The sequence below is a fragment of the Balaenoptera ricei genome, chromosome X, assembly GCF_028023285.1.
Source record: "Balaenoptera ricei isolate mBalRic1 chromosome X, mBalRic1.hap2, whole genome shotgun sequence".
NCBI lineage: Eukaryota > Metazoa > Chordata > Mammalia > Artiodactyla > Balaenopteridae > Balaenoptera > Balaenoptera ricei.
The window spans coordinates 57,653,230-57,678,744 of NC_082660.1; the positions used below are offsets into that span (position 1 = coordinate 57,653,230).

A 25,515-nucleotide genomic window follows, 5' to 3' on the forward strand; every position below is an offset into this window, starting at 1 on the left:
TGTGGTGACTGCTCTCTGTCCAGGGAAGAGACTGAAGTTCTGGGGTTACCCTGGTAGGGCTTGTCCTGCCTCTGGCCACCCTCCTACACTTACCTTTGCCTTCTCCATAGCAGCGGTGCCACTGAAAGCCCAGAGGAGTTGGGCCTTTGAAGAGAATGGTGAGGTGGCAGGTGAGGAGTGATGTCATTGAGCTCAGCCTCAACTGGACTGACTCATAAGCTCTGCCCTGGCAAGGGGGCCTTCCCAAGCAGTGCTTCCCAGATGTGCCCAGGCTTCCTATGCTAAAGTGTTTGGGCCTTAGCCAAAATAGTTGCCAAGGTGGTATCTGAAGTCAGCAGTGACATCAGCGTCACTGGAGAGGTAGGTGGAGTCAAGGATGGTGCTCTGGAAACGTCCAGAAGACTTGTCTTCACCACTTGCTGGCTGAGTAAATGTGGTTTCAGTGATGTTAAGTGAGACTGTGAGTGAAGGGGCTTGGCACATAGCTGCTATACAGTAAGTGTTCATTTCCATCCTTCTGTTACCTGCCTCTATGCTCGTCAGTTTCCTCATCCGTGACGTGAGGCTGGTAATGCCATTTGCCTTATGTGTTCAGGTCCATGCTTCAGACAAGCCACTTGTGATTATTCGACTCTCTCTGCTTTGTCCTCTATCTCCCCCAAATTCCTTTCTAGGAAAGAGCCATCTTGTAGTTGAGTGACATGGGTGAGTAAGAGGAAACTTTGCCCTGATCTCACTGTGGCCCAGCTACTGCTCATCTGGATACTCCTGGCCCTAGGGAAAGAGAGGGTCCCTTATTTGAAGCTGGCCAAGTCCAGAGAGCAAAGTACCCCAGCTGTTGCAGCCAAGGCAGAGGTAGCATCTGGCCTGGTTATTTTGTTTCTTAGGCCAGCCAACTGGGGACACAGGAGAGATCCCAGTTTGTTGAGGGCTTTGGATCACAGACCACTGAGATGGGCTTGTTAGTGTCCAGTGAAAGGCTTGGTGTGGGAAGTGTCTGCGTTCAATTGTTCAATAAAAGTGGATTTATTGTTCTTGGGCTAGGGGTGGGAGGGCTAGGGTGTATGAGAGGGTGTCACACCCCCCCACCACACCCAGACTTTTTTTGTTCCTTAAACTCTAAATGTTCTCCAGAGACACTGTTTTCAAGGACAGGCTTACACAGGGTGTTAGTTCTCTGTTGGGGACCACATCTTGAAATGCTACTCCACCCAGGCCAGCTCCTCCACTCCTGCTGAGCTGAGGGGCTGCCTGGGAACTTTCTGCTGACTTTGGAGGCTTTATTTTCAAGTTCTTGCCTCTCAAACTAGACTGCCCTCTTCTCCTCATTGAGATTGAAGAGGCCAGGCCCAAAAGGAAGGCAGTGGCTGCCCACTAGGGTGAGCATCCAGTGGGCCCTGTGCGGCAGTGGGTCTGGGCCTGCAGCTCCTTGTACACATTTGGGTCTCAGATTACTCTTAAGGAAAACAAGGGATATTCTTTGATCAACACTCCTGCCCTATACCTATCACCTTCAGCCCCAGTCATGCTATTACCCTTACTACCCCCTACCTCTGACACACAGAAAAAAAGAACACAGACCCATGACCCTGTCTTCATGACTCACATTTTCTTCTGAGTTAAGTAGTGGCAAGAAGAGAAGTCCCTTTGTGTTTGCTTTTCTTTCTAATTTTTTTAAACCTAAGATTATTTGTCTCCACAGTGAAGTTCAGGAAACCACAGGCTGCTTTCCCTCGAGAAGCAGCCACAGTGGAATGACAGAAACTCTGAGCGGGGATTCTAGAGAAGTAGGTTCCAGTTTGGTTTCAGCTGGACAGCTTCAGATTTGAGGAGAGCCCTTGTTCTGGGGCGATGCTCTATTAGGAGGGAGGAAGCTGGACAGTAGTAGCCTCTCTGACATGCTTATTCCTAACCCAGGCTGAGTTCTTTTCTACCAGTTGATTTATTTAAGAAACATTTATTTACCAAATATTTAAGTTAAATATTTGGACTTGTGGGCCAGCCCCTGAAGATGATAGATTGGTATGACCTGTGACTGACATGATCTGCAAGAGACACTGAATTTCCTTTGAAAATTCTTCCCAATAGTGTGAATTAAAGGGAACTCCTGGGAATTCCTTGGTGGTCCAGTGGTAAAGAATCCACCTTACAATGCAGGGGACACGGGTTCGATCCCTGGTCAGGGAACTAAGATCCCACATGCCGCGGGGCAACTAAGCCCGTGTGCCACAACTACTGAGCTCCCTCACCTCAACTAGAGAGCCTGTGTGCCGCAAACTACAGAGCTCATGCACTCTGGAACCCACACCTACACAACTACAGAGCCCACGCGCCCTGGAGCCTGCGTGCCACAACTAGAGATAGAAAATCCACACGCCACAACTAGAGAAAAGCCCGTGCGCCGCAATGAAAGATCCCGTATGCCCCAACGAAGATCCCACGTGCCGCAACTAAGACCCAACACAGACAAAAATAAATAAAATAAATAAATAAATAATAAATAAATCTTTTAAAAAAATAAATAAAGGGAACTCCTAGGTGTGGAATGTTCCCTGGAACCCCACCCCTTTCCTCGGTGTCCTCCCTGGGTGCTTTCTTCTAAAAAGCCCTGTTCTGATTCTGCCCCACCCTGCTCAGAACCTTCAGGGTGGCTGGCCACTCTCAACAGGATTAAGGCCCAGCTTTCTAGCATATTCTTCAAGGCCTTCCACCTACCTTCCTGGCCTCTCTGCCCACTCTTCACCTTGCAGGCCTCATTCACCCTGGAGGAGACCTGCATGCTTTTTTTGTTTTTTTTTTAATTACAAATGTGTTTTTTTTTTTATTCAAACAGAAAGTCACAAAAATTATAATCATCCTCATCAGTTCACTCAGTCCCATGTAATTAATTTTTTTTTCATCTTGATCTTTTGTTAGCACTTTTATGAATTAATCAGTTTTCCATTAGCGTTCTGAAAATGCTTATTCATTCAGTTCAGCAGTATAGACCTGCATGCTTTTATCTCTGTCTCCTTTTGGGCCGTTGCACGTATTTCTTTCTCTACCTAGGGCATTTGTGTGCTCTTCCCCCCATTTCCCACACTCTCCCTTTTTCAAAATCCAGGTTATCCTTAGAGACCAGTGCAAATACCACTTTGAACTGTGGTTCCATATTTCCACAAAAGGTTTCTTCTGTTCTGATATGGCACTTCTCAGGGTTTCCCTTGTATATTATAATTTTCCTGTTATTCAGTAAGTACCTTGGGGTCAGGGACTGGTCCTATAGCTCTACTGCAACCATAGTTCCTTAAACATAGTATTCCATTAATATTGGGTAAACTGAAATAAATTTATAGGAAGCTCCTTAACCTGGAGTCCTTGAGCCTCTGTGAAGTCCATAGGTATAATTTGAAGTGGGAAGGATCTATGAAGTTGGATGGAGGAAAATTACATATTTGTTTTCACTAACCTCTCACTGAAATTTAGCCCCTCTTTCAATTATGAATGTAGGCCAAAAAAAAAAAAAAAGCTAGTAACTATGACTTTGTCACCAGTGGAAATCTAAGATACTTTTGTATCACGATTTACTTATTATAGATTTCTCAAAATATCATTTATGCCGAAGACAAAGTTGAAATTACAGTAGTAATAATAAGACCCAGTGTTAGGTAATTATATAATATAATAAAGAAGTACATATTAAACTTTGATAACTATTTCAATATAATTGGTCTCTTTGTATCTACTTTATTTCATGCATTTACAAATATTCTGAGAAGGAGGTCCACAGACCGCGCTAAACTGCTTGGAAAGGTCCATGGCACAAAAATGTCAAGATGTAAAATGTTCCCACCTCTGATTCTGTATACTATGCTATATTTATCTCTTATATCCCCTTGCTTAGTACTGTTCATTTAGCCAATATCTTGTGAGTACCCACTGAGTCTTGGATACTAGAGAGGTAACTCTAATTAAGACAGAAACCTTGAGGTGAGAATGAAATTTCTCAATGTACTAAAAGGGCCACTGTCCCTTTTCTACTCTTTCCTATCCCTATCAAGTCATTGGTGTTTTGAGGGCTCCCCTGACTCAGCTTAAGGGTGATTTAAGGCTAGATGTTGAGGCCAAATTCCAGCCCTTTGGGCCTCATTCTCCCTACCTTATGAGGGCCTATTCTATGGAGGTCACTGGATTGGCAGGAAGCCTAGGTAACACTGAGTCAAAGTGGCTAACCCTGCCCGTTGTCTCCCACTGGGGTACTTGCCTTACTTGTTCCTGCCTTCATGGCCTTTCCTGTCCCATTGTCAATCCTGAAATAGATTTCCTCCTTGGCTCCCTGGTGAGATTTATTTACAAAATTGTTCCCCAGGCCTGGTCCTCATCAGAATTGTTTAGCTGGCAAAATTGCTGTCTGGCCCCCTCTTCCCTGCTAGCTGACCCCTGTGCTCAGGAAGGGCCCATAGGTGTCAAAGACTGATAAGGCCTAATTTCTTACCCACTCCGTGGGGATTTGCATCTTTGACAATTCTATTTTTAGTTCCCTCCCAATAGTATAACTAATACGTGAGCATCTTAGAAAATGTAGATTAGTTTTTTTTTTTTTTTAATTTAAAGAAGGGAGAATGCACTCATAAGATCACTACCCAAAAACCAAGACTGACTAACACTTGGGTATGGTTCCAATAACCTCTGTATGCATACTTTTTACAAAGTTGAGCTCATGAAATCTTGTTGCTTAGTCTCCCTTACTTAATATTACTGAAGTATTTGCCTTGGACATGAAATAATCTTTATGAATATTTTATATGACCATGTAACAAGCCATCTTGTGGCTATACCGTATAGGTTACTTAAGCAAAATGTCCAACAACAGAAAAAAACACTTAATCTTTGATTTCTTTTAATGGAGACATTTTACACTTTGGTGTAAGAGGAGTTTGGCGTATTGGTTTAAATTGTGAGGCTTGGACTTAGATCTGAATTCAAACCCTGTCTTCCCCACTTACTAGTGATGTGACTTTAGGCAAATATCTAAGTCTTCATCCCCACTGTGGAGATAATACTCTCTACTTCACAGGGTGATTGTTGATATTAAATGGGGTAGTGCATATAAAGTGCCTAGTGAGTAATAAGTCTCCATACATGAAAGCTGCTGCTTATTATTGCTATTAATACTATTACCACTACCACCAAGCTTTCAGCCAAAGGAACATATCTCTATTGATGAAATTTCAGCTATCATTGACTTTGGCTAGGGGATCTCTTCTTAAAGGTAGAGGGTACTTTTTCTAGTGCCTGTGAAATACTGTGTGTTTCCATCTGGGCCTGTCCCTGTTCCTTTTCCCTCTGCTGACTTGGCTTTGGGAAGTCAAGCACCTCTGTGCTGCCCGCACCTATCTCTGTTGAGGCCCCTTTCCTCTCTTGAGCCTAGGGAGACCAGTGAGACATAAATACAGGAAGTGTTAACAATGTAAGTCAGTATATAGAACCATAGACGTCAGCACTGAAATGGTTGTTGGAGATTGCCTAGTGTAATTGACAACCTCCACCCCCTGCACTCCTGCCCTTGCACAGATGAGGGGAACTAAGGCCCAGGAAGGGGATAAGACTTATCCAAGGTTGTAGAGTGAACCAGTTATGATGCTAGGCTTAGAATGCAGTGTTCTTTATCCTGCCCTTAACTTGCCTCTGCAAAGATCAGTGCTGTAGATAATCCAGGCTATAGATCAGAGGTGGGGAGAGAATGCTGTGGGCTTGGAGCTGGCTGGTGTAGGTGGAAGAAGTACAGTCAACACTTGTTTCCTCTTGATAGTAGGTTGATTTGCATTCATTTGTTTGCCCCTTGGTAAGCATTGCCCTGTAGCTATGGGGTTTTTTGTCTTCAGTAAACTGGTTGGGAGCAGGGCTAGGTTATTGTTTGTTCAATAGTCTCCCTTCCTTCACACCAGTATCTAAATGTCTTAGGTTCTTGCATCTTAGTTCCCTCTCCTGTGGTTGAACAGAGACTTGTCCCAGGCTCTGCTGAGCATAGAGCCAGACAACTAACTTGCCTCCTTTGATCTCATCCTAGATCAATGTGCGTGTGACCACCATGGACGCAGAGCTGGAATTTGCCATTCAGCCCAACACCACTGGCAAGCAGCTGTTTGACCAGGTAAGGGAGGGACTTGTTGCTCCTTAGCCCCCCACTTCTCCCAATAGCTTCCACCATAATGCCCACTTTTGGGGAATCTCTTCTCCTACTCACTCCTCCAGGATAGGTCAAAACAAAGTCTGGCCTCAGCCTTAATAACGAAGGAGGCAAAGTTTAACTTTGGCAGCCTGCACCTTGATGGCCCCGATTAATCCTATCCTTGGTGCTGAACCTGGGAGAAAAGAGAAGCGAGTGGGATATGACTGTGCTAGATGCTTTTAAAATGTCAGCATGCAGAGCCTTTCTCTCAACTCTGAAAGATGTAAGTGATCTCTATTTTGATGATGATGCTCAGAAATTAAATAACTTAATTGCACTCAGCTGGTATCTGGCTGGTATTTGAACCCCATGTTCTTGTCACTGTACAACATGGCCTCTGTCACATTGTTTTTTCTTCCTAGTAGAAAGAAACCAACATATTCTCCCTGAAGTAGTGTGCTCTATGTACATTTCCCTCAAGGAATATTGGGACTTAGGATACCACCGGGGGTGATGAATGCAATAGGAGGATACCTCAGCTCCTATAATCATGTCATGGAGATAATGCTGAAGTGGTCATTCCCATCTCCAATCCAAGGGGTGTTCCTTCGCTGTGAGTCACCATTGTCAAAAGGGGTGTGCTATATAATAGCCAGGTGGGGGCCACAGAATCTATTAGCATTCAAAGACCCTCCAGGGGCCAAAGGAGTGTGCCATCTGTGACCAGACTTCTAGGAGTAAAAATGGGGTTCCCATTTCCAGAGATTGGAATCCCTCCAGGTGGGCCATTATCCTATTTCCACACCCACCTCTGGTGAGGTGGGAGTCTAACATTGTCCTGGATGTTGGGACTGCATGTCCCCTTAATAGATTTCCCAGGCCCTCTTGCTTCCCTTTCTCCTTTGCTCTCTGAGTACCTATGCTGTCTGAGAGCTTACCCAGAGTTGGGAAGGGAAAGGAAGAAGGAGATTATATTCAAATGAGATCATTCTGTTACTATGAATACTCCTGACTGGTGAGGGGAGAGGATGGAGATGGGGATGGTGCAAAGCTGTTTTCCATTCAGATCTCTATGTAAAAAGAAGGAAAATATGCCTAGAAATGTGAGGACAGCTTGGGCATGTCTCCTGAGTCCCTGATGTCATGTGGTAGAGTGGGAAAATTGTTGTCTATGGCTATTACAGATGAAAGTTAACATTTGTCCAGGGCTTACAGTATGTCAGGTACTGTGACAGACATTTTGTGTACCATATCATTTGACTATCACAAGGCCCAATGAATGCAGGAATTAGTACTGGCCCCATTTTACAGATGGGGAAACAAAATCTTCATATTCGTAGCTAGGCCTTGGGAAAATTATTGAACCTTTCTGGGTTGGTAGTCTCATTCCTCTCCTGTCCCTGCCCCCCAAAAGTGGGTCTAATACCTACCTCACAGGCTTTTTGTGAGGTTATGAAAGAGTATGTTATTTGTATCTCACTTGCTACTCAGAAAACTTGTTACAGTGGTTTATAAGGATACAAAAGGATAAATTAGAAATAGGAGAGAAAGGCAATAAGAAAATACAAATAGAGAAGTGAGTGTTATGTGAAGCATCTGGCATGTAGTAGAGATGTAATAAATGATAGCTTCCAAATGCTGCGACACTTCTTGTCTCATTAATCAGCTAGAGTTGGGAGATGGGCTTGAAGATCCTCAGCATATCTACTTTGGATCTAGCTAGAACTTGCTTCTTCTCTGGAGTTTGTTTTGTATCGAATGGTGAAAGGTAGTCATTGATATTTAATCTACAAAAGACAGATTAGTCAGAGGAACATTTAAACACACATTTACTACAATTAATGTGCTGACATTCACATAGTTCACAAGTGATTACAATGCTAGTCTGGAATGACTGAATGCATTTTGATTACATTAAGGTTTTGCATTCTCCCTTTGCATGCAGGTTTTATATTGGAAAGCTTTTCAAGGGACAGCCTGGTGAAGTTGAAAGGGCACTGGATAGAAAGTTGGAAATTTTGGGCCTTAGGCCTGGCTCTACCACTAACTCTCCTGATACCTTACACAAAACTTTCCCCTCTTTGGGCCTCAGTTTCCCCATCTGTACACTGTCTAACTGATATCTCAAATTTGGTTATCTCAGAAATTTATCTGTGGCATTTATTTCTGTATTCCATATCTTTTCTTTCCCATTTCTAACCCCACTATTTGGATTTCAGATGACCCCTTTCTGTAAAAAGGAGGGAAATGCTTCACTTGAGTATGATCTGCAATTGGCATATGCCAGGGCATGGGGAGGGGAAGGATACCTGGCGGGGGGACAACTCTTCCTAGGTAGGCTTCTACTGTCTCTGGGACAAAAGGGAGAAGGTGTCCATACCATACGTAGGCTGTTGGGCCCTTTGCTTCAGACAACAGTATCATTCTGGGCAGCAGCTGTAGAGAGGAGAGTATCAGCCAATGTGGATTTTATAGTCCAGCTGGGTACCAGAGACTCCCTTGGCCTCTACCCAGACGCCTTCCCAGAGCCCTGGTTCTATACCCCACCTCTGTCAAACAAATGACACCGTTCCCTGCCTTCAACACTGGGGGCTTTGTCCATTTGCATTGGAGGGCGTAGCTGTGGAGGGTGAGGAAGGCATAATTTAGAGCCTAGAGCAGAAAAATACTTGAACAAAGGGGTTTATTAACTTTGAAAAGCCACAGGGCCGGATAGTTCTTTGTTAGTGTTGGTTTGGTTTGTGTACTGTGGGTGTGGTTCTGAGGGAAGCCCAGTTGGTAGGGAGCCCTGGCCAGATTGGTGTGCTAGTTCTGAAAGCTACTGCTTCCCCAAAAAAGCCCTTGAGAGACTTGAGTCTTTCATACTGGTTGGGGAGAGGAAAGGGAGGAAACCAGGAAGTTCATGATTTCCGACCAGGAAGATCAGTGTTGTTTTGAGAAATATGATTTAGTGAGCACCTACTATGGACTAACCTTGTTTTAATCCTTGTAGTGACCCTGCCTATGAGAGGTGAAAAAACACACTCTAGGTTATGTAGTTAGTAAATTGTGATACAGAGTTTCAAATATAGCTCTGACTGTAAAACTATACTTTTCCCTACTGTGCTACTCTGTTTGGGGTGAATGAGCCTGTTTGGCTTGGAGAAGACTCAAGAGAAGATGTATTCTCTGTCTTGAGATCACTGAGGGGCTGTTGTAGGAAGGAGGGGGCAATCATGTTCTGTGAGGTCAGAAGGAGCAGAGCTGGGACCCCATAGGTGAAAACTACAGGAAAAAAAAATTGAACTCTGACACAGAATTGAGCATATGGCACTCTCGGGGCCAAGGCCGGTCTGGATGGAAATCCTCAGAGGTGGTGTTCACAGGCCATTGGGGGATTTGATCTCTTCCCTTCTTCCCTCTCTCTAAGTTGATGAGGCATAAGGAAGGAAGTTCATTCTGTCTGACCTTTGAGATCCATCATTCAGTGAGATCAGGGGCCTAGGAGGAAGGAGCTGGACTCCTTGGGAGGAATTGACAGAAGCTCTGGGGCCATCCTGGAATCCAGCAGTTGTCTGGCTGATGACCAGAGAGGAAGCTGACTGGAGAGGAAGCACCCTCCTTGGCACCAGTGATAAATAACAGGCAACAATGGGAAGTCATAGCTTGAGGAGTTACAAGGCCTGGTGGGAAAGGGAAGTGGGGCCCATAGTTCTTCCCGTTTGCCTTTGTTCGTTCTTGTGAGTGTGTTCACAGCTAAGGAGGAGAGAGAACACATTTTGTTACAGCGATTTTGTCACTTAGCCCCACTTCTAAAGCGTGAGGTTCTTCCGAGGGCTCTTGATTACCTAGGTGCCACTAGGGGGCAGTGCTGCCATAATAAGTTCCACTTTAAGAACCCTCTGCCTGGCTTCTCCTCAGCCGTGGTCTCTAGCTCTAGCTCTATTCTAGCTCTACCTGCCCCCTCCACTTAAGGTTTTGAGCTCTAGAAGAGAGGTGAAATCTCAGAGCATCCATCCATTCATTCATCTGTTCATTGACTGATTCAGTATTGACTGAAGGTCTACTGTGTCTCTAGGAGAATCTCTAGACCTATCAAACACCATCTCTGTCCTTAAGGAACTTGGAGTTACTCACCTATGGAAACAGAGAAAAGTACATGCAACTCTCCTCTCACATTGAATGAAACAAACACCCTTGAGGCTCAGGTTGTGTATAGAGGTGGTATATAGAGCATGGGATTTGGTGTCAGCCTTGGGTTCAAATTCTGTCCTGATATTCAGCTGTGTGACCTTGGATGGCTTGTTTAGCCTCTTAGGACTTTACTTTCCTCAGTAAAATAGTAATCACACTAATCTTAGAGATTTTGTAGTCTTATTTAATCCTTGAGTAAGTAAAGTGCCTGGTGCATAGCAGGCATTCTAATGTTGCTTATTCTTATTAAGGGCTAAATAAGTGGGTGGAATTTCCCCTGGGAGTTCAGATAAGGGAGCCATGAAATCAGGATGCTTTTCTGGCTCAGTGAAGGCCTTAGGATTTGTTGACTCTGCATTGAAGGCAGCAATCCCTTCTTCTCTTTTTTACCATTTTTGTTTTATAAAATAACTAATATCTATTATTATAATAATAGTATCCCCATCTTATAGATGATGAACTGAGGCTTGGAGAGGGGAAAAGACCTGTTTAAGGTCAGATAGCTAAGAAGTAGTATAGTGGCTTGAACCAAAGCTTATAGCATTTGCAATTTTCCCAGTGCCTTTTGTCAGCTGTGTCCTCTGTGACCTCCTCTTTATTTGCCTGTTTCCATTCTAAGAACAAAGTTTGGTCCCTAAACTTAGAACCCTAGCTGAATGGGTTCTGTGTTACAGAGCAGGTGGCCACTTGGGCACAGGCAGTGTGGGGTAGCAGAAGCAGCGATGGTGGCAGCCCTCCTGGAATTTTCCAGTTGTGTACTGATTTGCTTTCAGGTGGGTGGCTGATGCAGCTGCTGCCAAGCCTGTAATGGGATCTCAGTGGGCCTCAGGTGTTTGGGCTTTGGTGCAGTTTTGCACATAATTTCTCATGCAGTTTTCCTCTTGAGGCTCAAACCTTGCTTCCCAATCCTGCTCTGGGCTTCTGAAGTGACTGCTTATGTCACTAGTTTGTTTACTCAGATAGATGCATAAAGGATATGAGGAGGGGGGCTTTGGTTTCCAGAATTGACCTAATCTCCCCTCCCCTCCCCAGACCTCAGACGTAAGTAGCTTTCACATGCAAAAGAGAGGCAAAAGGGAGTTCTTGCTTACATCCAGATGCTCCTGGTAATTAGTGAGGATTTTCTCAGAGGCAAATCTCTTTCCCTCACTGGACCCCAGTTTTCTAGTTTATGCTGCTTGGATCCTGCAATGCTCCAGTCTGTTTGGGGGATTTCTATTGTGTGGCTGAATAGAATCCACAGCCAGTGTCTTACAAACTGAAGTCCTAGCCCCTCTAGGTGAATGTGGCAGGTTCCAGGAGGTACACAGAGCCGTGGGATGGATGTGATTTAGTATCTTGGCGCATCAGTTTTACTTGTAGATAATATCTATTTCACTATTAAAACATGGATATTTAAGGAGTAGAAAGTAAAATTTGCACAAATGATTAAGGTTAAAGCTTCAGGCTTCAAAAAAATTGTGGCTTGCAGCCATCTTCTTGTATCTCACGCTGCCACCCCCACCCCACCCCACCCCCGTCCCCAGGGTATATGCATTCATTATCTTCTGCTGCTTAAGGATTTCTTCCACGGCAGCTTTGAGAAATACTAGCTCAGGCCAGATGAGCTGGCTCTCTGGAATCAAAGGGAGCAAAGAAAGACATTTTTTCTCAGGGATGCAGCCATTTCTCAGAGTGGAATGGTAAGGACCCATCACTGGAGCCACAGATGTTCCTGGAACTGGGACCTAGATACTCTTTCCCACTAGAAAACGAGGTTTCTGTTTCCTCTGGAGTAAGGTCTCAGCTGGAGGCAAAGCTGGAAGCAAGCTAAGCTTGGCCTCATTTCCATATTTCAGGACTTTGAAATGGGGCCAAGAGTTGCCTGATCAAGTGATTCCCAGCGCCCTGTGGACCTTAATTGGAGTTTTCCTTATAGCCTGGGGTCCAGGGGTCATCTGTTTTATTCTTTGTTCTTTTTCAGTCTTGATTCTGACTTCAGACCATACTTCCTTCCCCCCACACCCTCACTTCCTCACTTTAGGACTTCAGTGGAGGCTAAGAGACATTGCTCATCTCTCTAAGCCCTACAGCCTAAGGAAGTGGAAAATTTATATACATCTGATTTCTCTGTATTCATAAGGGAAGAGGCAGTGCTCAGAGAGATTAAAATGCCTTGCTGATCTTTCTTTTGATATCGCTTTAGCTATTACTTTATCCTCAGAGATACTCTAGATCCTGGAACTGTTTTGGCTCCCATGATCCTCTTCTCATCAACCCCTACCCATCCCACTAGTGAAACAGACAACATGGTGCAAGAAGAGGCTAAGGAACTTACTCCTGGGACCTATGGGACTGGCTGTGTAGTCCGTGCCTTCCTCACTCCCTTTTAGTTCTGGGGTCTCTGAGCCTCTACAGCTGTACCATTGGTACAGGCAAAAACCAGTTGCTGCCCTACTAGTTCTGTTCCCAGTCTGCCCTGCCGTGACCTAGCATCCTGGCCCTAATGGTCCATTTTCAACATCTTCAGTGGGTCCCTTTCTCTCTTGGGGCTGAATTGTTTCTTGGAACTTATTTCTTTCCACCAATTGTACCTTGGCACATTATTATTTTGCAGCCTTGTGAAAAACCATTAGAATTGTTAATTAGGCCCTATCTTAGATATAGGATGAGATAAGAGGTGCTTTAAAAAAATCTTTCCTGTCCACATCCTCTCCCTCTCTCCTCTGCAAAAAAAGCCAAAATCACATTTCAACATGACTACTTTGTTGTCATCTAAAAACTGGTAATTCCTACTGCCTATTGACTTAGACTCAAGGACTCACTTTGCCATTGAATTCTGGACGTCTTTTGATCTTTCCTCGTACCATGCACCTTCCTTCATTTATTTTTTCTAAGCATGTTCCTAGTTACCCAAGTTGGCAAGAGGTAGGTGGGAAATGGGGTTGTATTTCTTGGTCATTTACAAATAACCTAATTAGTAGAATGGTAGAACTTGAGAGCAGAAAGAGGTCGTTTAAGCCACACCATTTGTAGTAGATGGGGAAGCTGGATAGATGAGGAAGCTGAGGCCCAGATAGGGAAATATGGTACCTTAAGATCACACAGCAAGTTGGAGACAGAATTGAGACTTCCACTGAGGTTTTCTGATACCTGATTCAAGCTAGAAAGGGAAGGGCGATCACCATGCATACCCTGGTGAGCAATGAAGGTTAATGACCTCGGGATATGGCTTCTCTCCAAAGCTGTTGTTGATTGAGTCTAGTGGGAAAGCCAGGAACTATATCTAGATGCAGAGGTAGTCAAAGTTCACTGTCTGGCTGGGATATCTGGGCCAAAAGAGAGACAAGGGAGTTAGTCACTTGGGAACCCCAGAGCTTCTAAGATCCTTTGAGCCCTTGGCATTAGGAGATAGCATGCAAGAGAAAAGGGTATAGGTTTTGGAGTCATACAATTAGGATTCTAGTCTAGGCTCTGCAGTTTTAGACAGGTTGCCTCTCTAAGCCTTATTTTCCTCATTTATAAAATGGAGATAATAGCTATCTCATGGTTGTTCAGTGTTTGGTACCTGGCACATAACAGGTACTTTAATAAACATGATCTACTTTTTCCTTGGGACCTCTGAAGCTCTAGAGTGTAAGCTCTGGGAGTGACTATGGGGCCTGGCCTTGGATGTGTAGTGCAGACTTTGGATACAGTGCAGTGTGTGTGTGTGTGTGTGTGTGTGTGTGTGTGTGTGTGTGTGAGTGTGCATGTGTGCGTTTTGAGGGGATATACTGATTTATTCACAGGGAAGACATAAGCAACACTGGGTCCTTGTTACCTGTTTCTAAGTCCAGGTACATTTCTTCACCTCAACCACCCCCCGCCAGCACCACCCCCCCACAATAGAAGAAAATATAAAGAAGACTCTGATGCCAGCGTGACCTCATTAGGATGTGGCTCAGCTTTATTGCCTCTATCCCCAGTGGTGGGCATGCTGGGTTTGAGCCACCAGCCAGAACTATTTACATGCTAATGTCGGGGACTGGAAAACAGACCCCATCTGTCTTCTCCTGGCTGGCCTCCCTTTCCTGCCCACTGCTCAGCCAAGATGCCCAGAACACCACGGGGCCCCTCAGCTACTACACTGAGGTACTCACCCTGTTTCCACCCTCATTCCCACTCTCAACCTGTGTGAGTGGTAAAGGGAAATCATGACTGAACTCTAATCAGGACTGGAAAGAAGCATCTCAGCCCCTAGGCACAGCACAGCTTTGGGGTGTATAGATACCCCAGTCCCTGCTCTGTCTCCTCAAACATTCTTTATTTGGACATTGTAAATAGGATTCATTCTGAAGGGTGTGGGCATTATTCCTAGTTGCTAAACATAAAGAAGTAATCCAGGAGAACAAGATTCAGGATTTAAACCAACAGTTTTTACCTTCAGCTTTTAATCCATCCTGGGTGTGTGAAGCTGCATGGCATAATTGAGGGGGGGTGGGGGGGTGGCAGAAAGCACTGGATTTGAATGGGTTTGGAGTCAAACAGACCTGACTCTGCTACTTACTAACTGAACCTTCACTTCTGAACCTTACTTTTATTATCTATAAAATGGGCCCAATTGTAATTATATCATAGGGCTATTGTGAAAATTCAAGGAGATAATGGATATCAAGTTACTGGTGTGTGGTCGTGCTTATAAGTAATCGATCCAGTCCCTACCTCAGTGAAAGTACTTTGTTCAGAGAGATGTTGACATCGTTTCTTAGCTCCTGCCCAAGTATATTTTCTTGCCAGACCCTGGGACCATGTGGGCTCCACATTTCTGTCCTCTGTGCCTGGCACAAGGTAGGCATTCAACTAGTGGTTGTTTTGTGTTTTGTCTTTCAGGTGGTGAAAACTATCGGCCTGAGGGAAGTTTGGTTTTTTGGTCTGCAGTACCAGGACACTAAGGGTTTCTCTACTTGGCTAAAACTCAATAAGAAGGTAATTGCTTATCCCATTGTCAGGTTTGGAATTCACTCCTCTACCAGATCTTTCTCAGGGGTGTAAAATGTGTTCGCTGGCAAATGCAGGGCATCTAGGGCTCAGTTTTTCATGAGTGAAAAATTCTGATCGACCACTAGATCAGAATAAGGGCAGATCTCTTGCTGTCTCCACTTGGACTCCTAACAGCGAGAATGGCCAGTGTCCAAGGAGGATGGGACCCACTTATGGACCATAGCCATTAGTAGTTCTTCAGGAGGGGATTGGTATCCTTTTTTCCTTTCCAAACTGAAGGGCTTTAGGAAATTTGTTAAACAGAGAGTCATAGACTATTAAACTGGAAAGAATCTTGAAAGTCTCATAATCTTATCTTGTCCCTTTTCTTGCCTGTCAACTGATACCTGAGCCCCATACGGATGTGTCCTTCTTTCTTGATTTTCTATCTCAGTTGAATTCCAAGTGGGATGGTTTAAGTATAGGTCCATTCAAACTCTCCACCTCCAAGCAGCATCTCTGCAGGAACATGGCAGTTCTCCATCTCATTATCCTCAAACTGGCTGACTTTGTCCTTGGAGGTCTCCATATTGTCCTATGGCTTATTTTCCTGACAGTGTCTAGGGGATGGGTGCCCCACCTTCTGCTGGCAGAGTCTTCTTTTCACAAAGAGTGGAGACTTCTGCTGGAAAAATGTGGAGCCGCTAATAGCCAATTTCAGGCTTTAAAAGACAGTCTGATTTGTGCTTTTGCCTATAGCCAATTCCCAGACCTCAGTCATACATCCTAGTCTTTACTTTGCTGATTTATGGAGTTGGGGGAGCCTTAAAAGAGGAGTTTCTTAAGCCTACTTTCAGAACGTGGGGGCAGCTGGATATATTGTCAGATGATGATGGCTTAAGGGCTTATGACTATCAGTGGGTGTTAGGCTATTTCAGGAAGAAATTCCCAACAGGAAGCAATTATGGATATGGGATTGGGTCCCCAATGAAAGTAATGTGTCTCTTTTCTGAATTACCAGGAGAATTGCCACCCAGCTCTTTGGGATTATCCAAATTGATGACTTTTCAGTGTCTTCTTCCCACCCTACAGCCACTCCCCCACCCCTAAAGTCTATTTTTTGAGAGCCCATAACCCCTTGCTGCTCCCAGGTGACTGCCCAGGATGTGCGGAAGGAAAGCCCCCTGCTTTTCAAGTTCCGGGCTAAGTTCTACCCTGAGGATGTATCCGAGGAATTGATCCAGGACATCACACAGCGACTATTCTTCCTGCAAGTGAAGGAGGGCATTCTCAATGATGATATTTACTGCCCACCTGAGACTGCTGTGTTGCTGGCCTCCTATGCTGTCCAGTCCAAGTATGGTGACTTCAATAAGGAAGTCCACAAGTCTGGCTACTTGGCCGGGGACAAGTTGCTGCCACAGAGGTGAGGTGATGTACTGGCCATCTGCCCTGGTCAGAGTGGGCTGCAGCCCAAAGCTGACTGATCCCTATTATACAGGGGTTGCCAGATCTGTCCCTCTCCACTAGGGTCTGTCTGAAGACCGTGTTATGCTGCTCAGACAGACACATTTGCATATGGCACCATACCCTGTTGTTATTTCTCTGGTTCTCAAAATAAAAAGCTTTTTTTCCTCCTCTGTTTGCCTAATTACAGGACTTCATTACCCTGTAAACAGGTGCTTATATAGAGAACCAGAGATGGATTGATTCTCCTTGCCCCGGTTCCATTTTCTCAATCCTTTTCACTGATTTAGACCTCTTATATCAGAGGTTCATAGGAGTGAGAAATACTTAAGCCAAGGATGTGGGGAGCTCAAACAGTCTTTTAATATTGATAACCAGTATACAGAGATTTCTGCTTTTGTAAACTTCAAAATTGAACATTCTCAAACACTCATTATTCTTGTTTTAGCATCACAACAACACACAAAATGAATAAGGCAGCACAATCCTTATTGGCTCAGGAAATAGATGTTCAGAGGTGCTCACTCTGACCTGCTCAATCTCCCACAGCTCATTTAAGGTGACCTAGAACACTAGTCTCTTGAATTTTTTAACCCCACTGCATCCATTCGCTATTTTCATAGGCTTCTGGATTGGAAGGAAAAGTTCTGCTTCATTCTGGTAGCCTCAGTCCCAGTGGAGCTGTGGCAAATGTACAACTCACCTGAAGGTATTAGGGATAGTGGTTGTGCCCTCGGACTCTACCTAAGTCACTGCCATAATGTCTGAGATAGCATATTTAAAGCAAGCCTTGTTTATGATCTAGTAGATCCGGGAGGTTGAGCCCATTATCAATAGTTTCTCCCAGAGCCATTTGGGCTCAGTTCTTTGTTCTGTAGCCACAGGCTGTAATCTTATCCCTGAGCAATAGTCTCACAATTGCAAACTGTTGGTACCACAAAGATCTAGGAGAGCGTGTGCATGCCTCCACGAGGCCCGTTCCTACTCTTAGCCCCACAAGCCAGCACAGACTGTTGATATGTTATTGCTCTGCTTAGAGACCACAGCACATATTGGATTTTCTGGTTAAAGGTACAAAGGAAGGTGTTCCTATTGTCTTTCTTGGTCACCCCTTCTGTATCTCTCATACCCCTCAGGCAGTTCCCTATGTCTAATTAATACCTCCTGCTGTAATTTCAGTCTGCTTCTGGTGTAATGACCCCACATTCTTTTTGCATCAACCCCTTAGGGAGCTAAGTAGACTTCCCTTTACCCCTGCTTTTGGACTTTGTGCTTTAAACTACTCACCATGCATTGTCTTTCCAGGGTCCTGGAACAGCACAAACTTAACAAGGACCAGTGGGAGGAACGGATCCAGGTGTGGCATGAAGAGCACCGGGGCATGCTCAGGTAAGCCGGCCCTAGCAACTGTGGGCTCTACTGCCCCTGCAGGGAGAATGAGAGTTGGTTCTGGAGGGAGAAGAGGCAGAGGGCTAGGAACACTGGAGGACGTTGGAGAGAGAGAAACAGGAAATTAGAAATGGAAGGCAAATCAGGGCCATTATAAAGCTGTACTTTTTGTGAATGATGGCAACTGATAGCCCAGACAATTTTGACCATAAAGAAATAAAGGGGATCTCAGGATCCCTAGGGAGCTTCTGCGCCACCAGGGGCTCCTCCCCAAGAATGAAATGAAGAAGGAGCTCTATAAGCATGGCATACCATTTTGGAGTTGTCTAGTTGAAGAACAAATCTTACCATTTTTCCATCACCACCTCATTTGCGCTCTGCTAATAATGTGCCTGCGTACGAGGCTTCTGTGATAGCTAACATGCCAGAGGCCAGCAAGGGTCAGCCTGCCTTTATTCCCCTTGGGAACCTCAGACCTGAGGCTCTTGTGAGCATTTTTTGGCAAAAGTCATGTTGTGCTCTGTTCGCCATCATCTGTTCACCTTCCATCCTCTTTCCCACCCCTTATAGCAAGATTCTTGTCAGAAGTGCAGAACAAGTAGGCTTTCTGTCTCCCCGGGTCTGATTCACAGGCTCCCCTATATTCCCTGCCCCCGCCCCACCCTGCTCTCTTGTTTAGGGAGGATGCTGTCCTGGAGTATCTGAAGATTGCCCAGGATCTGGAGATGTATGGTGTGAACTACTTCAGCATCAAGAACAAGAAAGGCTCAGAGCTGTGGCTGGGAGTGGATGCCCTGGGTCTCAACATCTATGAGCAGAATGACAGGTATAGTTCAGAGCTTACTTAGTTTTTTGGACCACTTTGACACCTAGGATTTGACAGAGTAGGATTATACTTCCTGGGTCCCACCTATATCATTCTTCTTCTACCTAGTTTAGACCAGTCCAGATGATTGTACAACCTCCCTCAGGCCTCTAAATCTTGCATTGACTAGACTTGCACTGTCCACTATGGTAGCTTTTGGCCACATATAGCTGTTGAGCACTTGAAATGTGGCTGCTCTGAATTGAGATGTGCTATAAGTGTAAACTCCATACTGGACTTTGAAGACTTAGTGTGAATAACAGAATACAAAATGTCTCACTAATATTTTTAAAAATATTGATTTACATGTTCAAATGATAGTATTTTACATATACTGGGTTAAATGAACTGCTGTTATAGTTAATTTCACCTATTTCCTTTTACTTATTTTCATGTGGCTGTTAGAAAATTTAAAATTACATGTGTGGTTCTCATTATATTTCTGTTGGACAACACTGGTCTAAAACCTACCTTGTCACGATTTGTAATTAATCTCCTTTGCATATGATGATTAAGTGCCTTTTGGCCTGTAATCCCTCTTGCTACAGCTTTATCTCACTAGCTTATTTTTTTTCCTTGGATTGCTCTTTTTTTTAAAAAAAGTATTTTATTTATTTATTTATTTATTGCCATGTCGGGTCTTAGTTGCGGCACATGGGCTCTTCGTTGCGGTGCACGGGCTTCTCTCTAGTTGTGGCGTACAGGCTCCAGAGCACATGGGCTCAGTAGTTGCGGCACGTGGGCTCAGTTGCCCCGCAGCATGTGGGATCTTAGTTCCCTGACCAGGGATCGAACCCGTGTCCCCTGCATTGGAAGGTGGGTTCTCAACTGGACCACTAGGGAAGTCCCTTCTTGGCTTGCTCTTGATGAGGATGAAGATCAGTATATTATTGTTTTCTGTAACTTCTGAGTCTTGGAACTCATTATTTACCTTCTCCCCAACTTTTACAACCTTGGGTAGAAGAGTTCCAGTTAAGTAGGGCTGGGGATTCTTGTGAGAGATTGTTACAAGGTCCATGCCTCAACAAAAAATAAAATTAAACAAACCTCAGATACTGGGACAAGGGATATGTTGATTGTGGTATCAGGAGGTCCTTTGTGCGCCCTCAATGCTGGCAGCTGATGTGGTGGCATGTGATGACACTGGCTGAGCTGGCAATGAATCTACCTCCTTAAGGGAGAAGTTGGTGGTGGGGAGGGCAAGGCACCAACCCTCTAAGTCCTTCTTGTCTTGCCTTTATCCTAATGTTCTTGGCATCCATTTTTACAGACTGACTCCTAAGATAGGCTTCCCCTGGAGTGAAATCAGGAACATCTCTTTCAATGACAAGAAATTTGTCATCAAGCCCATTGACAAAAAAGCCCCGGTAAGTGACTCCTCCCACTGGCCAACACAGGTACTTGCCAAGGCCTGGATAATGCTAGAAGCAATTGTGTCATTCTATATTTCTCTCCCTTTTTTGGCTTTTTTGTGTATGTGGGTGGGAATAGGAGGCACAAAAGGCGATTGGCAATGAAAGGGGATGCTGATGCCAAGAAATGGTCAGGAGGCATCCTATAACTGGTGCCACACTGCTACCTGTGTCTCAGGAGAAGCATGGATTATGGAGAGCCATAGGCAGTCTAATTACTGCCTCTTAGCCACTGTCTTTTACTTCCCTGAGGCTCTGGGGTAGAAACAGAGAGTACATCTTATCTTTTAAAGCCTCTAGGCCCTAGAAAGTGGAAACTGTTCATGTACTTGATTTATCTTTAATTGTGGAGAAAGGACAGAGCCAGGAGAAGTCCAGATCCAAAGATGATTCTCCAGGTGTTCTTTTTGTTATAACTTTGCTGCTGTCCTCTCAAGACTTCTCTCCAGAGCAATCCAAAATCAAGAAAGTGCTTTCAGTCCAGTCATTCCTCTAACATGCTTGCCACACCTGTCACCTACTCAGTTGCCTGTGGCTGACAAGACTGGAAAGCTGGTGCTTGGGAATAGGATAGAAAACTGAGATGAGAGTCTCCTCTTTTGATGTACCTCATGTCCAACAAGGGCCAATGGCCATGCTGAACCAGACGTTTCTCATGAGGCCTCAGCCATTCTTCTCCAGCTCCGAGGTCTCTGAACTTGCCCTGCTAGGAACTTTATATATGTTGTCTCTTTAAACCCTCAACGACATTGTCAGGTAGGTAGTAGCATACCTATTTTATAAATGATGAAATTGAGTTTCAGAGGGATGGAGTGATTTGCCCAAGATCACACAGCTAAAAATGATAGAGCTGGGATTTACACCTAGGTTGTTTGACCTCTGGTTCTTGTGCTTCTTCTACTGCACCCTAAGCTATGTGAGATGGTAGCAGTTTGGGTTCAGTGGCAGAGGAGCTGGTGGTTAGCCCATCAGCTGGTGACCTTGGTCCAGTGGTATTTGTAGTAACAAACTCAAACTCACTGGATTTTCTTGTGTGTGTGTGTTTTTTGTTTTTTTGTTTTTTTGTTTTGTTTTGTTTTGTTTTTTTAATACTGCTGCTGTGCTCAACTTTCATCAGAAAAAGGTAAGTAACAAAGCCAGCTGAGATCAAGGGCATATTTAAAAAACAACAACCAGGATAATCGATGTTCAGGAGATTTATATATTCATGTATGTATTTACAAACTGCCTTATTCCAAACAGGATTGAAGGGACTGGGTCTAGGATATGCTTTTAGGAGGTTATAGAACCAGTCCAGCCCACCCATACTACACTCACCACGGTATTATGCAGGGATTATTGGGCCTCTAAGACAGGCCCCTGAGACCCAGCAGGATATCTAATTAGCAGATAAAGTCAGTTTCTATCTTTCAGTTGCATTGAGGGTATTTTAGGATGCTTTTCATAAGCAAAGGTTGAAAGAAATTGTGGCTCGGTGGAAAGAGCACTGGTTTCGGAGTCAAGAAGCCTGGGTTCTAGCCCTGGGTCTGCCACTAACCTGCCATCTGACCCTGGGCAAGTCACTTCCCCACTCTGATAATTGGTCTTCCCATCTGTAACGTGATCTTTCCAGTGCTTTTGGACTTAGCTTTTCAGAAGGCAGAAGCCCACCTTCATCTGTCCCTCTAAACTCTTTCTGACTGCTGGTTTTCCATCAGGACTTCGTCTTCTATGCTCCTCGGCTGCGGATTAACAAGCGGATCTTGGCTCTGTGTATGGGGAACCATGAGCTATACATGCGCCGCCGTAAGCCCGACACAATCGAGGTGCAGCAGATGAAGGCACAGGCCCGGGAGGAGAAGCACCAGAAACAGATGGAGCGGTAGGTGACATGGAACTGAAGTGGGGGCCGGGGCTGTGGCAAAGAAGCTTCTCAGAGGTGCCAAGCCTGCTAAAGGCAAGGCATGAAGCCATCCTGGTACTGGGGGAGAGAGAGCTGTACAGGGATACACCCCTTCCATTAAGTCTCAGGCATCCCCATCCCCAGGAGGCAGGCATTTAGAATCCTAGGATTTCAGAGGCTCATAGGAGGGAGGGGCATTTCATAGTTCCCCATTATCTATGACCCTCATGCCATTGCTCTTCTAGGTGGACTCTGGGTTGCTCTGGACTATCTGACCAGTATCGCAGCAGTAGCAGAAGGCTTCATGCACATTTAAACCTGGACTCTAGGGTTTTTTGAGTGGAATTGGGCAGAGCCACCAGAATTTTCCCTACCAAGCCCTTTTGCACTGCGGCTCCTTGCTACTCAAAGTGCATTAAAGCTCAGCAGCATCAGCATCAACTTTGGAACTTTTTAGAAAGGCAGTATTCTGAGACCTACCCCAAAGCTGCTGATTCAAAATCTGCAACTTAAGATCCTAGTTGAACATTTCTTCAAAGAAGATATGCAAATGGCCAGCAGGCACATGAAAACACCCTTAGTCATTAGGGAAATGCAAGTCGAAACCACAGTGAGGTACCACCTCATACTCACTAATATGGATATAATAAATGAAAACAGAAAATAACAGTTGTTGGCAAGGGTATGGAGAAATTGGAACTCATGCTCATTGCTAGTGGGAATGTAAAATGGTTCAGCTGCTGTAGAAAACAATTTGATGGTTCCTCAAAAAGTTAAATGTAGAATTACCATACAATTCCACAATTCCACTCCTAGGTATATACTGAAAAAAATTGAAAACAGGTGTTCAAACATGTACATGCACATACCTGTTCATAGCAGTGCAATTCACAATAACCAAAAATTGGAAACAGCCCAAATGTCTATCAGTGAATGAATGGATAAACAAATTGTACAGCCATCCAATGAAATATTATTCAGCCATTAAAAATTTTAGAACAAAGTATTGATACATACTACAATGTAGATGAATCTGTAAAACATTATGCTAAGTGAAAGAAACCAGACACAAAAGGTCACATATTGTATTATTCCATTTATATGAAATATCCAGAATAGATAAACAGAAGGCAGATTGGTGGTTGTCAGGGGCTGGAGGGAGGGGAGATGTGGAGAAACTGCTTAATACCAGGTATGGGTTTTCCTTTGGAGTGATGAAATGTTTTGGAACCAATAGAGGTAGTGGTCATACAACATTGTGAATGTATTAAATGCCACTGAATTATTCACTTTAAAGTGGTTAATTTTATATTATGTGAATTTCACCTCAGTAAGTTATTTGAAAAATAAGATCCCTGGTGATTCCTGTGCATGTTAATGTTTGAGAGCACTGTTTTAGTAGATACTCTGTCATAAAGAGTTTGGAACCTCAGGAGGCTTCTAATCTAGTAGGCTGGAAAATGACTCCGTGTATGAGAGGTTAGACACCAAAGTTCACATTTATTCTGAAAAAATGAAATTAGGGGCAGTTTACAGAACTGGATCTGGCAGGAACCTGCCCTCAAGGACCTCACAGTATAGTAGAAGAAAGGGAAAAAACAGTATATATATAACAGTTCAAGGTACAAATGCTGTGTCATTCATTCACTCAATATATATTTATTGAGCAGTGAAAAAAAAAGACAAAACTCTCTGCTCTGCTCCCATGAAGCTGTCATTCTAGTGGGAAGAGACAGACAGATCAAATAAGCATATTATGTGGTATGTGACATGATAAGAAGTACTATGGAGAAAAATAACAGGGAGGAGGGATGTGGAGAAGGATAGGCCAAGTATTCTGAGGGGTCAGAAAGAGAAAAGACATCTAGCCAAGGGAGAAAAGAAGGCCTCCTGGAAGAGGCGCTGGGGCAAGAAAAAGCAAATACTTATTTTAGATTTACAACAAATTCTGGGGAAAAGGAGCCTAGAGCTGAGCTTCAGAGGGCAGGCAGAGGACTGATGCCCTAGCCATAGGGATCACCAGACTTGAACCACAGTATATCAGCACAGATCCAAAACTTTTCTCCCTGTAACTTTATAAGGTAGATAGGGCAGGACTTATTTGGCCATTTTACAGATAAGGTTACTGAGAACAAGAGCAAAGAAATGATGTAGCTAAGGTCACCCACTGATTACCCACTGGGTAGTGGACAAGCTGAGAGTCCAGGTTGGATCTCCTGATTCTGAGACAAACTGACAGGGCCCTGAGCATACCGGCCCATGTAGGGCTATGATGTAAGGACAAGAATGTAGAGAGAAGGGAGAGTGGTCTTGCCTCACAAGCCCTGAGTGTGTTGGATGGGTGGGGACTGAGGGGCCAGGGCCAGGGAGCCTTGGGGATTCCAAGGCTTCCATGTGGCCTTGCTATCCTGTTCCATCCCTTCTTTCTCCTTTCCTAGTGCTCTGCTGGAAAATGAGAAGAAGAAACGTGAGATGGCAGAAAAGGAGAAGGAGAAGATTGAACGGGAAAAGGAGGAACTGATGGAGAGGCTGAAGCAGATCGAGGAACAGACTAAGAAGGCTCAACAAGGTGAGGCTTGGAGTCACCTTGGAGACTGGGTTTTCCCACAGTCTGACTCTATGAGCTGGAAACCCTTCTGTCTGAGCTGCAGACTCAGGCCATATATTCCAGATATGGCTAAAGAATAGAGGAGTGATGGGGCAAGAGGAAGAGTGCCTAGAACTTTCTGCCAGCTGTGTCCTGGGGTGAAGCATTTCCAGGAAGGAAGTTAGGCGTCCCTTCTTGATCTCTGCACTCTTCACCACCTTTCCCCTACCTTCTCTTCCCAGAACTGGAAGAACAGACCCGCAGGGCTCTGGAACTTGAACAGGAGCGGAAGCGTGCCCAGAGCGAGGCTGAAAAACTGGCCAAAGAGCGTCAAGAAGCTGAAGAGGCCAAGGAGGCCCTGTTGCAGGCCTCCCGGGACCAGAAGAAGACCCAGGAACAACTGGTAAAGCTACAAAATGGGCTGGGATTATGGGACCTGAGTTTTCTCTTCTGTCTGCCTACCTATTCACAGCTACCTCTGCTTGCAGGACTGGTTCTTTCCAGCAGGGTAACTCTCAGCAGGCTTCCAGCAGATAGCTCCTTCAGAAGCAAGCTGAGAAGTCATTTTGCAAATACTCTTCCCTAACCCTTACTTTTATTCTCTTTCTTAGCAATTGGGGATTTGAGCTGATGACCTGACAAAGGAGA

At 44.6% G+C, this 25,515-nt stretch overlaps 1 protein-coding gene across 1 annotated transcript in view; it reads left to right on the forward strand.

Annotated features, from left to right (window-relative positions):
- MSN (moesin) overlaps positions 1-25,515 on the forward strand; it is a 66,612-nt gene that overhangs the window by 35,503 nt on the left and 5,594 nt on the right. Inside the window, exons 2-10 of the mRNA XM_059910036.1 lie at positions 6,050-6,133; positions 15,176-15,271; positions 16,417-16,691; positions 18,038-18,121; positions 18,801-18,947; positions 20,257-20,353; positions 22,096-22,259; positions 24,719-24,849; positions 25,110-25,270. Coding sequence (XP_059766019.1) covers positions 6,050-6,133; positions 15,176-15,271; positions 16,417-16,691; positions 18,038-18,121; positions 18,801-18,947; positions 20,257-20,353; positions 22,096-22,259; positions 24,719-24,849; positions 25,110-25,270 — 1,239 coding nt within the window. The remainder of the gene's footprint in view (positions 1-6,049; positions 6,134-15,175; positions 15,272-16,416; positions 16,692-18,037; positions 18,122-18,800; positions 18,948-20,256; positions 20,354-22,095; positions 22,260-24,718; positions 24,850-25,109; positions 25,271-25,515) is intronic.